The 12772-nt window shown below is 41.1% G+C and overlaps 1 protein-coding gene across 1 annotated transcript; it reads left to right on the top strand.

Moving 5' to 3' along the window:
* The first annotated feature begins 3823 nt into the window (after positions 1-3823).
* si:ch73-21k16.5 (dihydroxyacetone phosphate acyltransferase) lies at positions 3824-12772 on the top strand. Its single transcript, XM_036549458.1, has 16 exons — positions 3824-3896; positions 5568-5759; positions 6449-6625; positions 7519-7648; positions 7972-8099; positions 8204-8279; positions 8802-8953; positions 9168-9298; positions 9623-9846; positions 10369-10617; positions 10723-10802; positions 10903-11043; positions 11238-11337; positions 11511-11604; positions 11724-11785; positions 12142-12772. Exons 1-16 carry the CDS (start codon positions 3885-3887, stop codon positions 12183-12185), a joined length of 1992 nt encoding a protein of 663 aa, XP_036405351.1. The 5' UTR covers positions 3824-3884; the 3' UTR covers positions 12186-12772.

The raw sequence follows: 12772 nt of genomic DNA, 5'->3' as shown, positions 1-12772 counted from the left end.
TGCTCATGTTGCTGAGAAAAACAGCAGAAATCCGTGCAATCTCTACATCCTAAGATTTGTCAGATCAATTGCCTTTTGTAATGCAATGTTGGTGAGTTGATCGCACTGAGAAGCTGCTGGTGAGAGAAATGCATTTCAATGAGTTTGTGCCAAACACTCTGTACTGAGAGAGATAGAGGCTGAGTTGCACTTTAATTGTAACCTTGCACTTCTCACTGTTCAGCATAAAGGCCTACCCTGCTCATGTCAACAGTAGACAGAAATAGGTAAATCCCACAACACTAATTTCAGGCTGAATAGATCGCTAAACAGCAAAAACGCAGTTGTAATACAGATTCCGTACGTGGTTTAGAAGTTGTCATGAATAAGTCTGCATCTGCAGGAGGTGTGATTTCAAAAATTACTCGCTTTCATACATACGTGGATCAGCTTATGTTTGAGAAGGACACGTCAGCTTGCTAAAAAGTGTTGAGGGTTGTTCGTTAGCTGCAGTGTTGACTATAAATGCAGTCCAGCGTATGGATCCAAGTTAACCGCTATCCAATCATAAAAAAGGGTGCTATGGTCCGCCCACGGAGGACAGCCTGGCGACGGGTGACAGCGTAATAGCTGTTGATTTGGAATGGGTCGGAATGTCTTGACCGTCCATGCTAACAGCAGATGCTTGTGTTTAGCTCCATGTCTTTCACTCACCCTTAGTGACTTACCCGGCTGAAACGTGATGGTTGGCTGTTGGCACTGAATAGATTCGCAGATAACATAGTCTTCCTCATCTGCAGGTCTGCTAACCCGCACTGCTTAGGGCAGTGTTCATGTGTCATGTGGTCACAGCAATCAGCAAAACTGTTAGCAGCCAACATCTTTTAGCTTTCCCTGTGTGAGTAGCTGGAATGCATACCAATTTGTGAGTGTTATTTTTTTATTTAAAAGAGGTCACGTGTGTAACATGGGTGTTTCCTCTCCCCTGATCCGTAAGTGCATACTGTTAAATGTTTTGTATGTGGTGTAAGTCGATTGCGTGTTCTAATTTAGGCAAATTGATGCTATATGTGTTTAAAAATGTTTATAGCTTTTATGTATAGAGAACATACCTGCTTTTGGTACAGGGTAAACAGAAGACATGACATTTTTAATTTTTATTTTTTTGAAGTTCGTTCTAAAAAAAAGAGGGAAACCAAATGCTGTGGCACTGCAGTGGTATGTATGCATAAGACAAGCTGGTTCACGTCTTCACAGCTAGCAACAGTTTTGCACTGACCATAATCACAAAACATGGTGTCACGATGACTGTTGTGTAGAGACACATTCTATTCATAAGTTAATCTTCAAAGAAATGATCAATGCATTACATTATTGTAAACAAAACTACCAATGTTAGTTTTAATGGTCAAAATGTTTTCCTCTTTTTACTTTTGTAAGATTTAACACATTGATCAAATGGCATGCATAGAAAAAGTTACTTGCCCCTGTAACAGGGTACACTGTCACCCCAGAAAGTTGTGTATTATTTTATCTGTATTTATGTTGTATAATGTGGGCAAGAGAGTATTTTGTGTGGGGTGAATATGTACAGCACATTTATTCAAATATTGTTGAAATTTTGTTTTATGAAGGGAAATATCTGAATTAATATGGAAATCACTCTAAATGTGTTTAGTATTTTATGTGTACCTGTAATGGTATCATTACAGGATCAATCGTTACTGCTTTACCATGTTCCTGGAGAAATGCAGAGGTCAGTCCCCTCACCCCATCCCCTATTTAGGTGCTAACATTCATGATATACTCTCGAAACTGGCAGGAGACATTACAACAGTTTAGTGGGAGCACATTTGTATTTTCTTTGTGCTATAGTGTAACCTACATGAACAGTACTGTATTGCAGTATTACAGTGTTGCTGTAATGTATACAGAACTGCGTAGCTAAGAAGACAAATTATGTTTCATCCCTAAAATCACTGCTATTCACTCCTATAACTGGAGGGCCCTGTCTGCTGATTTCTGTGGTTACCTTCCAATCATAAATTGATCGACACCTAGAAAACTGAGTGTAAACCATGCAAGGGAGATTGAATTTACTGACCTACAATTGACAGTTTTCTCACAGTGAATGCACATATACAGTAACTTACTGTATAGCATTTATATAGCGTATTATACTGAAAAATTCATCACTTTATCTCAAAAACATCTACCGCTAACCGTTTGTAAGCAAGTGTTACTTTTTTGTTCCACCTTTTTATTATTGTTTTAATGATGATAGTTTTGAAAGGAACCAATGAGGAACACTTGCTTGGAACAATCATTTGCAGTCACAGGGTGGAATACAGTGCAACTGAACAGGATAGCAAACTGCTTTGTGTTTAGATTGATTTCCACCCTGAGGTCTACCAAATGCTCAGTAACTGAATACCTTCATTGCATGGCCATTTTGACCAATTAATTGAACCAGCTAAATATTTAATGATAGGAACAAAAAAGAAGCCATAAAAATTGGCAGCTCTCTGGGATAAGAATATGCCTTGGCTAAGGGATTGATGGGGTGTTTGTAAGTGCACTGTTTTATCCTGAAAACCAAGAGTCTCAAGAACATATTATAGAATCAATGTGTTTCTCACATGTCTGCACCCTGTAGGACAATGCTTCCCTATTGCACAGAAACCATAGGAATGGTCATTATTTCAAACTCATATGCCTCCACTAGTTGTTTCTTTATTGAGGCAGCCCTGTACAACTTTAATATTCTTTCTGTGAAAGATCTGTATTTCAGTGCTCTTTACATGGCCTTATTCATGGCTGGTATTGTCTGGATTTATTTAATTTTGTTTCTCAGAATAGACTACAGTTTAATGTTATGAGGTCAATGTCATTTTTATCTGTATATTAACAATCATTTCAATAAACGGCTATGAAAAATCAGTGGCTTCAGGAGAATTCTCCCATCATTATATTCTGTTATAGTCTTGTATTATTCTTCATGAAATCTTTCAGACCTGATATGCCAATATGCTGGCCATAGTGGATAAGCTAAAATGAGTTTTTAATTCAGTCAGGTGAACCATATATCCTGAAATTGATTGAACAATATCAACATGTTTGAATAAAGGCTGGAGTTGAAAATGGTGAGTACAAGTTTTTTCCCCACAAATTTCTATTTGTCGAATCAAGGAGACTGATAACCAAGGTCACGTACGGCAGGTCCCCTACATTACATATGTCATAGGTAATCATATATAACAGATGCACCTGTACTTGATGCAACACAGTTGTTGTTGTTTTTTTAATCTTCCTCCCTCATACTTTCCCCAGCAAGCATAGCCACAGGCACTTGAGGACATCGCTGTCTAGGTGCTGAAACGGAAAATACAGACCGGCAACTTGTTGATAGGGGCACCTGGTCACGAGATGGGGGCTAGTATTCAGTAACGACACAAACTTGAGACAAGACCATTTAGATATGCGTTGCAAAGTATGGTGATAATACAACATCATGATATGTTTCTTTGCAATACCATGAGATTATGTGTAGGTAGTTACAGGAACAGTACAGTACAATAGGGCCTTGTGTACGATGTTGATGATGTCTTAATTGCCCCGTGGAGCCCATCGAAAATGACGGCGAAAACACGCTCTCATGCAACAATGATGAAAATGCCTACGGAAGGGAAAAAAAAGTTTTAATCTATTAGGGTCACAGAGCACCAGCTCAATGTAATCGAGCACTCTAGCGTGACATATTCGGGAGGAGTTCCCGAAATCTCGTCCTTTGATTGGCTTGCGACGCTGCACTGCCGATTTTCATCCTGGAAAGAGAGCTGTACTTGTCTGCGAAAAGTATGTGAACGGAGAGGCACTTGCCGCAGATACCGTGCTGCCCCAGAGCGATGGAGAACTCGGTAGCTATGCACTTTTTAAATCCTCTAGTATGTCCTAGTTGGTATATATAACGCATATCGCTTGGGTCCATGTAGCAGAGTGAACTAGCGTTGTCGTGCTTCCTCTTTCACTTTGTTAGTTTCACTAATCAAGGGATTTTCTCGATTTCAGTTTTCGTATCAATTGTGTTTGCATTAATAAATTGCAGTGTGATTATAGCTCCGTTCCAATGCCGCTCCGCTTCTGAAAAGAGTTTAGCCTACACATTGGAAACTGAGTGACAATTTAATCGTTGTTCGTAAACACTACGGCCGTGTTTTTTTTAGTTCTGCAGACTCCTCTACGTTATCAACATTACTTTGTGCCACGCAGCGATCAGGGTTCGTGATCCAAGGCCCATCTATCACTGTCGGCTGATACTGTAGGTCATAGACAGCTCTTCGGTCTCCGGCGCTGCAGAAATTGTCTGCAAACTGGATACTCACGTAAAACGTGCTAAAAAAAACAGTTTGTGTTCGTTAAAGTTTTACCAATGCTTGCGCACTCACCATCACAAGTAATAATAAATCTCACGATATGTATCGCCTGTAGCCTCATAGCTACACAAATGTGGAACAACCACAACGGTCAAAGGATGATGAAAATTAATGCTTTACAGAGTAGTGTGCTAGGTTCTTAAAACTTGTGTCTTTGAATTTGGTTGCTTTCATGATTTTACATTACTTAATAATTTGCGTATTGAGACTTTTTCAGATCCTAAACTAGAACCTAAGCAGTCAACTCACAGGCATGGTGTTAAGGTCATTTTTACACGGTTACAGTAGTGTATTACTGTTGCAGGAAAGTAATTAATAGTTGTTTAGTTTGCAGTGAACGCATGTCAGTAACTAAAAGGCCGGTTGTATACACGACTGTATGCATGTGCACAGAATGCACGTGTACAACTTGGTCTGTGAATTAGGGTTGGGGCATTGAATCTTAACAGGAAGCTTTACTTGACAATTTCTTGTTGAAATTGGTCGGATTTACGAAACCAGTTAGATAGTATGCTGTTTACACACAGGCCAACATAGCCCCGCTTTGTTGTTGTGGTCCTGCATGTTTATTGATGTGGTCTTGATATTAGATTCACAGAAGGTGGATTATGTAGTCTATGGTGTAGGGGGATGGAGTAATTGAATTCGAATTGTCTGTTCGGTTGTTTGCGTTGGAATTTATTGCTGCAAATACTGTGCAAATTCTGTCCAGTTTAAGTCCACATGGCAGTGTTCAAGATCCGATCATTCTAATCCCCGGTGGTTAGTATGTTAATTGCATGAAACTTTTAAAACTTTTTGCCTGGATCTGTCGTCTGTCACATTAAAGAAAGCTATTAGCTAGCTAGCTGAAACTATTTTGCTAAAGATACAGCACAACATTCACAATTAGCAGTCAAACTGGTCTGTAGTAACTCATCAGGAAAACATGACTATCTGCTTACCTGGCTTGCATACAGGTTTGGCATATACAGTAATTACTGAAGACTGTTCTTTAAGAAAATTATAATTTTTGTGCCAGTAGGAAATCTGAAGTTCCTCCATATAGAAATTTGCCTTGGTCTGTTTATAAATGTGGTTGCAAGTGGCTGTTGTTGTGCAGCATAAAGGAGGAAAGTGATGTAAGTGATTGACATGTGGTGTCACTTGCTCCAGGTTCAGTTTATGGAATTGAACGGGTGGGAGCACTTTCGAGATATCCTAGAGGAGAGGAGGCGGTCCAGTGACCTGAGCCATGCCCTGAGGAGCTTTAACCCACAGCCGTACAAGGGCATGCAGCCCCGCTCTTCCAGTGCCCTAAACAGGACTGTACTGGAGTCACAATACCTGCGCTATGTCATTCAACAGGTGAGGAACGTAACATAACTGTGTACTCTCTGACCTTTACACTTTGGCATTTATATAGACACAGACACAGAACCAACACATTCAGAGGCACAGCCACAACATACACTACTCAGTTTCAGCTCCCGTTCTCCAGCCACATGCCCGTATTTAACCACAGATAATTGCTAATTTGCATAGTTGCAGCTTGTTAACCCATGGCTGGATTCACATGCAGAATTAATCAGCAAACAATGACAATTATCCAGGGGGCGGTAGTGTAGCATAGTGCTAAGGAGCAGGGATTGTAGCTGAAAGGCTGCTGATTCAATCACTGCTGCTGTACCCTTGGCCAAGGTGCTCGACCCAGAATCGCCTCAGTCGACATCCAGCTGTAAAAAAAATGGATAACGTAGAAATTGTAATCAATTCTGGGTAAGTGCGTATGCTAAATGACTATAATGATAATAATTAACCAGTTGCTATGGAGACGAATCAGTGAGCACAGTTATGGATAAAGCTACAAATGGAAAACAGGGATCCTTATCAACACAAAACAAACATTTAACATTTACAGTATATATGTATATCCATGTATCTGTTTGCTTGTGTGTGCGTCCTAACTTACTCCATGTGTTAGTATGTTTGAACAGGTACATATAAAGGCCTGTATCAATAAAACCCATAGGTCTTGTGTTTCTGTGTGTGTGCAGATGTCTGCGGAGAACGGTGAGCCTTCAGAGGTGATCAGAGAGGAGGCTGCTGGGATACTGGAGGAAATGTCTCAGAACCTGCAGCTGGGCTTCATCCGATTCCTGGGCTTCACCTTGAGCAAAGTCTTCAAGAGGCTGTTTCGCAGGATCCACGTTAATGACGAGGGCCTGCAGAGGGTGAGGGTCAGAGATCCATCGGCTAATTGATCCTGTCTGCTTTACACCGCTCAACCAAGCGTGTTAACATTACATCTGCAACTACCTTGCTTTAAGGCTGATAATCTGGATGTTATTTTCTTTTTCAGCTTCTGTTGTCAGACACATCCTGTTCGTTTTAAAAAGCTCTCAAGCATCTGGTTGCCGGTTATGTTCTGTAAATTAGAATGTGATATTTAGACGGTGACATAACAAACAACATGACAGCCGCGGGTTCATGCAGTCAGTTGATTACCAAATTTCAAAATTATTGAACTGGTTTGACTGGAGGCCATGTAGTGATCAGCCACAACAAATCAGGGTACCATTTGAGTTTGGTTACACAATGTAGTTCTCCTGAAATTATTGCAAAATGTAATAAATGTATTCACCTTTATCTGTGTAAAGTGCAACAGCATATGAATGTGACCATAGTCTATACATCTGCATAAAAAGATCTCTTAGCATGCTTGCGTCTTCATTGATGTGAGTAGTTAGTAATTCAACATAATGGCACTGTGTGGTAATCAATAATATCTCTGTTTAAAAGGACCTTAGTAGAATTTGATTGATTTCCTCTCTGGAAGTTCAAAAGGGATGGAAAAACACAACGGATAACCCTTTGTATTACCTACAATATAATGCTGTTCTTATTTTTATTATAACATAGAGTCATAATTTAAGAATAATATTGTGCATTTAAAAACCTAATAAGTGTGGTGCTATATATTGTCAGTGGGTATTTCTTCCCTGAAAACTATGTTTAACTATATGAACCAACAATTGGCATAGTGATGAATCAGGTATATTAACAAATGAACTGAACTGTTTTTTAAAATACATACATTCTCAATGGATGTCTCCTCATCACCCAGCTTCAGCAAGCCATTCAGGAGTATCCGGTGGTGTTGATGCCCAATCACAGGAGCTATGTGGACTTCCTGGTGCTCTCCTACATCCTCTTCACCTATGACATCTCTATTCCTGTCATTGCTGCTGGAATCCGCAAGTATCTATTACAACATTCCCTGCCCTGGTGGTTCTATGGAGTGACAGTCCAACAGAAAGTATAGCTTTGTCATTTAAATGTAAAGTATGTGATATTTGGGTTGTAGACCTTAACACTGACTACTGCTACCACTGCAAACGTCTGTGTGTTCATTTCTCAACATATCTGCTTGATTCCAAGAAACTCAGTACACTTTCTGTTGAAAATGTTTTAGTTTTCAGAGTGATCTCCCTGGGTCACTTACATATTCATACTGTAAGTGCTGGAACAATGGGGCAGCCTTTACATGTGTCTGCCTGTGTCTCGGTCTGTCCTCCAGCTCTGATGGGGATGAAACTGGTTGGGGAGATCTTTCGCAGGTCAGGGGCTTTCTTCATACGCCGCGCTATCGGGGCAGACAAGCTGTACTGGGCAGTGCTCTCAGAGTACGTCCGAACAATCGTACGGGTACATGTCCTCGACGTACAACCGAGAACAAGCACACATCCTCTAAAGGCAGTCTGTGTTTTGAGAGATCTTGACCTAGCGGTCATGTCTGTTTTGACCTGCAGACGGGATACGCTCCGATTGAGTTCTACGTAGAGGGGTTACGAAGCCGAAGCCTGAAGTCTTTGACTCCCAAGTTAGGTGAGTCTCTGGTTGGCAATAATGCTTTAATGTTGTTATATGAGAACTGTAAATGTTTTGGAAATGTCTTGAAAATGCTGCATTTGGTGTGAACCCAGGCCTGTGAGACAATAAGGGATGGTAATATTTGGTTATAGGAATGTGCTGCATTTTGATTTCAGTAAAAATTTGATACAGCTTATTTTACACTATACAAGCAAGACCTTGTTGTCATGGATTGTACTAAAAATGCTGCAGAATTATGAATTATTTCACCCCTAGTAAATTGGATAGCAGTCCATTAACTTTGGCAGCACAGACCTCAGTTTGCATTTCCCGTCTAGTTAGGTATATCTCTGCATGGCTTTTCAGAATTTTTTTACTATGTCCCCTCATGCCCCTACAATCAAACTTCACCAAACCATTGTACATTTCTGATAACTATACACCTCATCAGCTAAAAATCTGGACCAGATAACAGTTGTCCATAGAAAAGCTGGTTTTATGCAGAGAAGACACTCACAGTTTTGCTTGTGTTTGCAGGGATGATGCACATGGTAATAGAGCCTTTCTTCAAGGGCGAGGTGTATGACATCAGCCTGGTGCCCATCAGCATTAGCTATGACCGCGTGCTGGAAGAGTCCCTGCTGGCCCATGAGCTTCTGGGTGTTCCCAAGCCTAAAGAGTCGACCATGGTACATCTCCTGCCGGCTGATAAGCAAACGCTTTACAGAAATCCAGGTTCTGATATTTTATCAATACTAGACATGTGGAAGACATGAAGCTGACTGCAGTGTATACTTACAGCTTTAATGCTATATTTCAAATCATCTTTCTTAACAGTTTTACTAATCTTTAATAATTAATGAGTATACAATTCAACAGCTGTGTAGTGTCTTTTTCTCCCAGGGGCTTTTGAAAGCCAGAAAAGTTCTCAATGAGGATTATGGCACCATGCATGTTTGCTTCGGCCATCCTGTCTCAGTGCGAGAACTGGCCAAGGGGAAGATTGATCGCAGACAGTACAATTTGGTCCCCAGGTAATTGCATCGAATATGTGTGGTCTTGGTGGTTTTGGTGTATTTCTGTATTCTGTGATAATTGCTAGATGCCCAAAGCCCATGTTTGGAAGTGAAGCTAATAGATTTTGTTTCATACTCACTAGTATCCGAAGTTACTGCTTTACAGCCAGGCTGAATGTAGGCAGATAATGAGTTGTTCCATCATTCCCACCATTTGGTCATAACAGCTCTTGACAGCCTGTCATATTTACTTGAAAAAAAACTTCCCCGTTACTTATTTTTAATCAAGGCTAGAAACGAAACACTGTTGATTTAACACATCCTATTGTGACTCATTCACAGGGACCTTCCCGTGAGGCCCAGTGAGGACTGCCAGGCATTTGTGAACACCACGGCTCACACGATAGTGCACTTGCAGGAGGAGAATATGGTTTTGAGTCCATGGAGCCTAATGGCCACCATCCTGATGCAGAACCTGGAGGGCATGGACTGGGACTCCCTTGCCCGGCAGACCCAGTGGTTGAAGGAGCTGGCACTGGGCTTCGGGGCCCACCTAGACTGGCCTGGTACGCTTTGCTAACACAATAGTAAACAGCAGGAGGTGCTCTCTCCTAGCAGTGTATGTTGTGCTTATGAAAAACCAATTAACTGTCTTGGACCAATCAGACCCCTTGCTAGTGTATTTCAAGTCAGCCTTGATTTCATACATGCTAGGGCAAATTAAGCAATTTTTATACTGAATTGTATTGTAAGTGTCTGTTCAGAAGTGGAAAGGCACAGCTGAGAGACAGAGTGCGGAGTTTTGGTCGCTGCAATCGGATTTGTGTTAGGATTACTGCTGTAGGGATTAAAGGAAATGACTAAACTGACAAAGCATGTGATTTGCATGTACCGCATTGTGAACAAAAATAAAAGTATTATTGTAGTGTGCTTTAAAGGTGTGACACAGTGAAGAAAAACACAACCAGTGGAAGCAGTATTAAGTTAATAACGCGTCCTGCTACGTTATACAAACTTGGTAGATAGATATGCTATGTTGTAATATTTCTGAATGGGGGCACGAGTCAGTCTCATCCCTTCTCTCTCAGGCCATATGCCGTGCAGTGAGGTGATGTCATCTAGCCTGTCTCTCCACCGCTCTGTGGCACGCTGCGAGGCGGGGCGTGTTTTGCTGGTGGAGGAGGAGCCTCAGGGCACAGGCAGTCCAGAGGAGGGAGTGTTCCGGAAGGCCGTGACGGTGCTCATGTGCGCCTCCTACAGGAACCAGGCCCTGCACGTGTTTGTGCGGCCCGCTGTGCTGGCAGTGGCCATGCGCACGGCAGCCTCGTCCAGGAGAGGTGAGGAGGCAGACATTGGCATCTGTTCAGCAGTGCCCTGGATTTTCACACAAGTTTTTTACATATCCACCCTCACATATTTTTTACACATTTTTTCCCATCCAGAGGACATCTTCACTTGCTTCAGATTCCTTCAGGAAGTATTTTCTAATGAATTCATCTTCATCCCAGGCAGGGGAGGAGAGGTGGGTTCAGGAGGAATGGTTGTAACAGGTCAGAACTGTGTATAAAACAAAATACAGTTTTCACTGAAGGCATCTGTAATTATTCAAACTCCCTTCCCAGGACTTTGAGGAGGCTTGCTCCTTGCTGAAGAAGTGTGGAGCCGTCCAAATCATGGACCAAGACATCACAGTGATGGAGGGAGGACACTCCACTATGGCCTTCCTCAGAGCAATATTGGAGCCTTATGTTGAAGCATACCAGGTGAGACTGCAGACAGCATATGTAATCATTCTGGATGACTGGGAATTGTCTAGGAAATCCCAGCCTGGGGTCTGGAGAGCTCAATTTCAATTGTTTACGTAGTTCACCTGTTTCCCGTTAGTGCCAGGCAGCTCTTGCCTTTTTAATCAATGGTGTAGGTGTCACATACTGACATTCTTCTCCTCTTTGACCAGGTTGTTTTCAGATACCTGTGTGATGAGAGTTCACCGGTCTTCACAGAGAAGGAGTTTGTCCCTGCGGTCCGCAGCCACGCCCTCAAGCTCATGCTCTCAGGTCTTGGTCACATATTTACAGCGCTAATTACCTAGGTTTATCTGTTGATAAAGATCCTGTAGTGTGGCATCAGCAACAAGCAGTCAACAGAAAATAAATAATATAAGTAATAATATTTTCCAATTTCACCTTAATGTGAAGTACAATTTCTCTTGTTTTCTTTGTCCGCACAGGAGCGCTGGAGTCATATGACGTTCTCTCATCAGACACACAGAAAAATGTATTGACCGCATTGTTGAGGTTAGACGCTGTTACAAAATCAAGAAGGTAAGAAACACTGAAAAGTGAAAAGGTTGAGTTGGATCTCTAACACATGTACTGTATATGGTGTACATATGTATGTTATGTGCATTTTTGTATACATTTGTATTTTTCTTTGATTTTAGAGCTGAGAAAATGGAATTCAGAGTCAACAAGGCAGTCATAAACAGGATAGGTGATACACTAGGTAAAATATTTATGTCTGCTCAAAACTTGTCTGTCAAATTTTATCTCACATTTTGTCTTTGAACCAGTTGTTTTTAGCTTCATTGTGCCTGTAGCCAAATGTAATCACCGTTGAAACATCAACTCACTAAATGGCATTATGGTTACTAATGACTACTAATATTGGTGATATACAGGATACTACCAAACTTGAAGGCAGTGCAAGGTATGGCAGTGCTCAATAATGCCAGATTTGAAAATAACTGTTAGTGTGAATAAACAGCAAAGGACCAAAGAGCCCAGACTGCTACATTTGATATTAGATTGACTGTATACATTTTAATAAACAAATATTTTCATTTTTTCCTCCTCCTACAGCTGGTCGAATCACTCCTCCAACAGCTTCTCACTCAAGACTTTAGCATGACATGACACTGCTCAGAACTGGGGAAAGCAGCCAGCCCCCGTACACCACTTTTTCACAAAGAGAAACTACATTCTCAGGGTCTGCACTCAGTGCATCAAACTGTGGTCTCACACACATGTGCCTTGCTGGAGTAGGATCACCTGTACATAACCTGGAAGTCTTCCTTCCACCTCTGATACACCTGGCCTACTTTACATCCTGATTATTGTTACATGTTTTGTTTTAACAACATTTTCTGTAGACCACTATTTTCACACCCTCATATATCCACCTTTACATTATCAACGTTTATGTTACAGGAAATAGATTTTTTTTTCCATGTAGCAACCCAGCAGTGGAATTTCCTGAGTAGATAATGTATAGTATGATAGAGGTTAGTATGAGTGAGCGATTCAATCTGTGTTTTAATTTCTGATTTGTTAGTTCATCAAACACTAAGCTTGGCAGTGGAGAGCCACAATGATTTTTTTTAATCCTTGCATAAAAACGGCGGTGGCTTTCTTGGGCTATGTTTGTAGATATGGTTGTAAACTATTGATGGAAAACCTTACCTTCAGAATACCTTAAAATATTTTATTCTTT

Source organism: Megalops cyprinoides, chromosome 17 (genome assembly GCF_013368585.1).
Source record: "Megalops cyprinoides isolate fMegCyp1 chromosome 17, fMegCyp1.pri, whole genome shotgun sequence".
NCBI classification, from domain to species: domain Eukaryota; kingdom Metazoa; phylum Chordata; class Actinopteri; order Elopiformes; family Megalopidae; genus Megalops; species Megalops cyprinoides.
The sequence above is the reverse complement of the archived record's forward strand: the minus strand, read 5'-3'. Positions and strand labels throughout refer to the sequence as shown.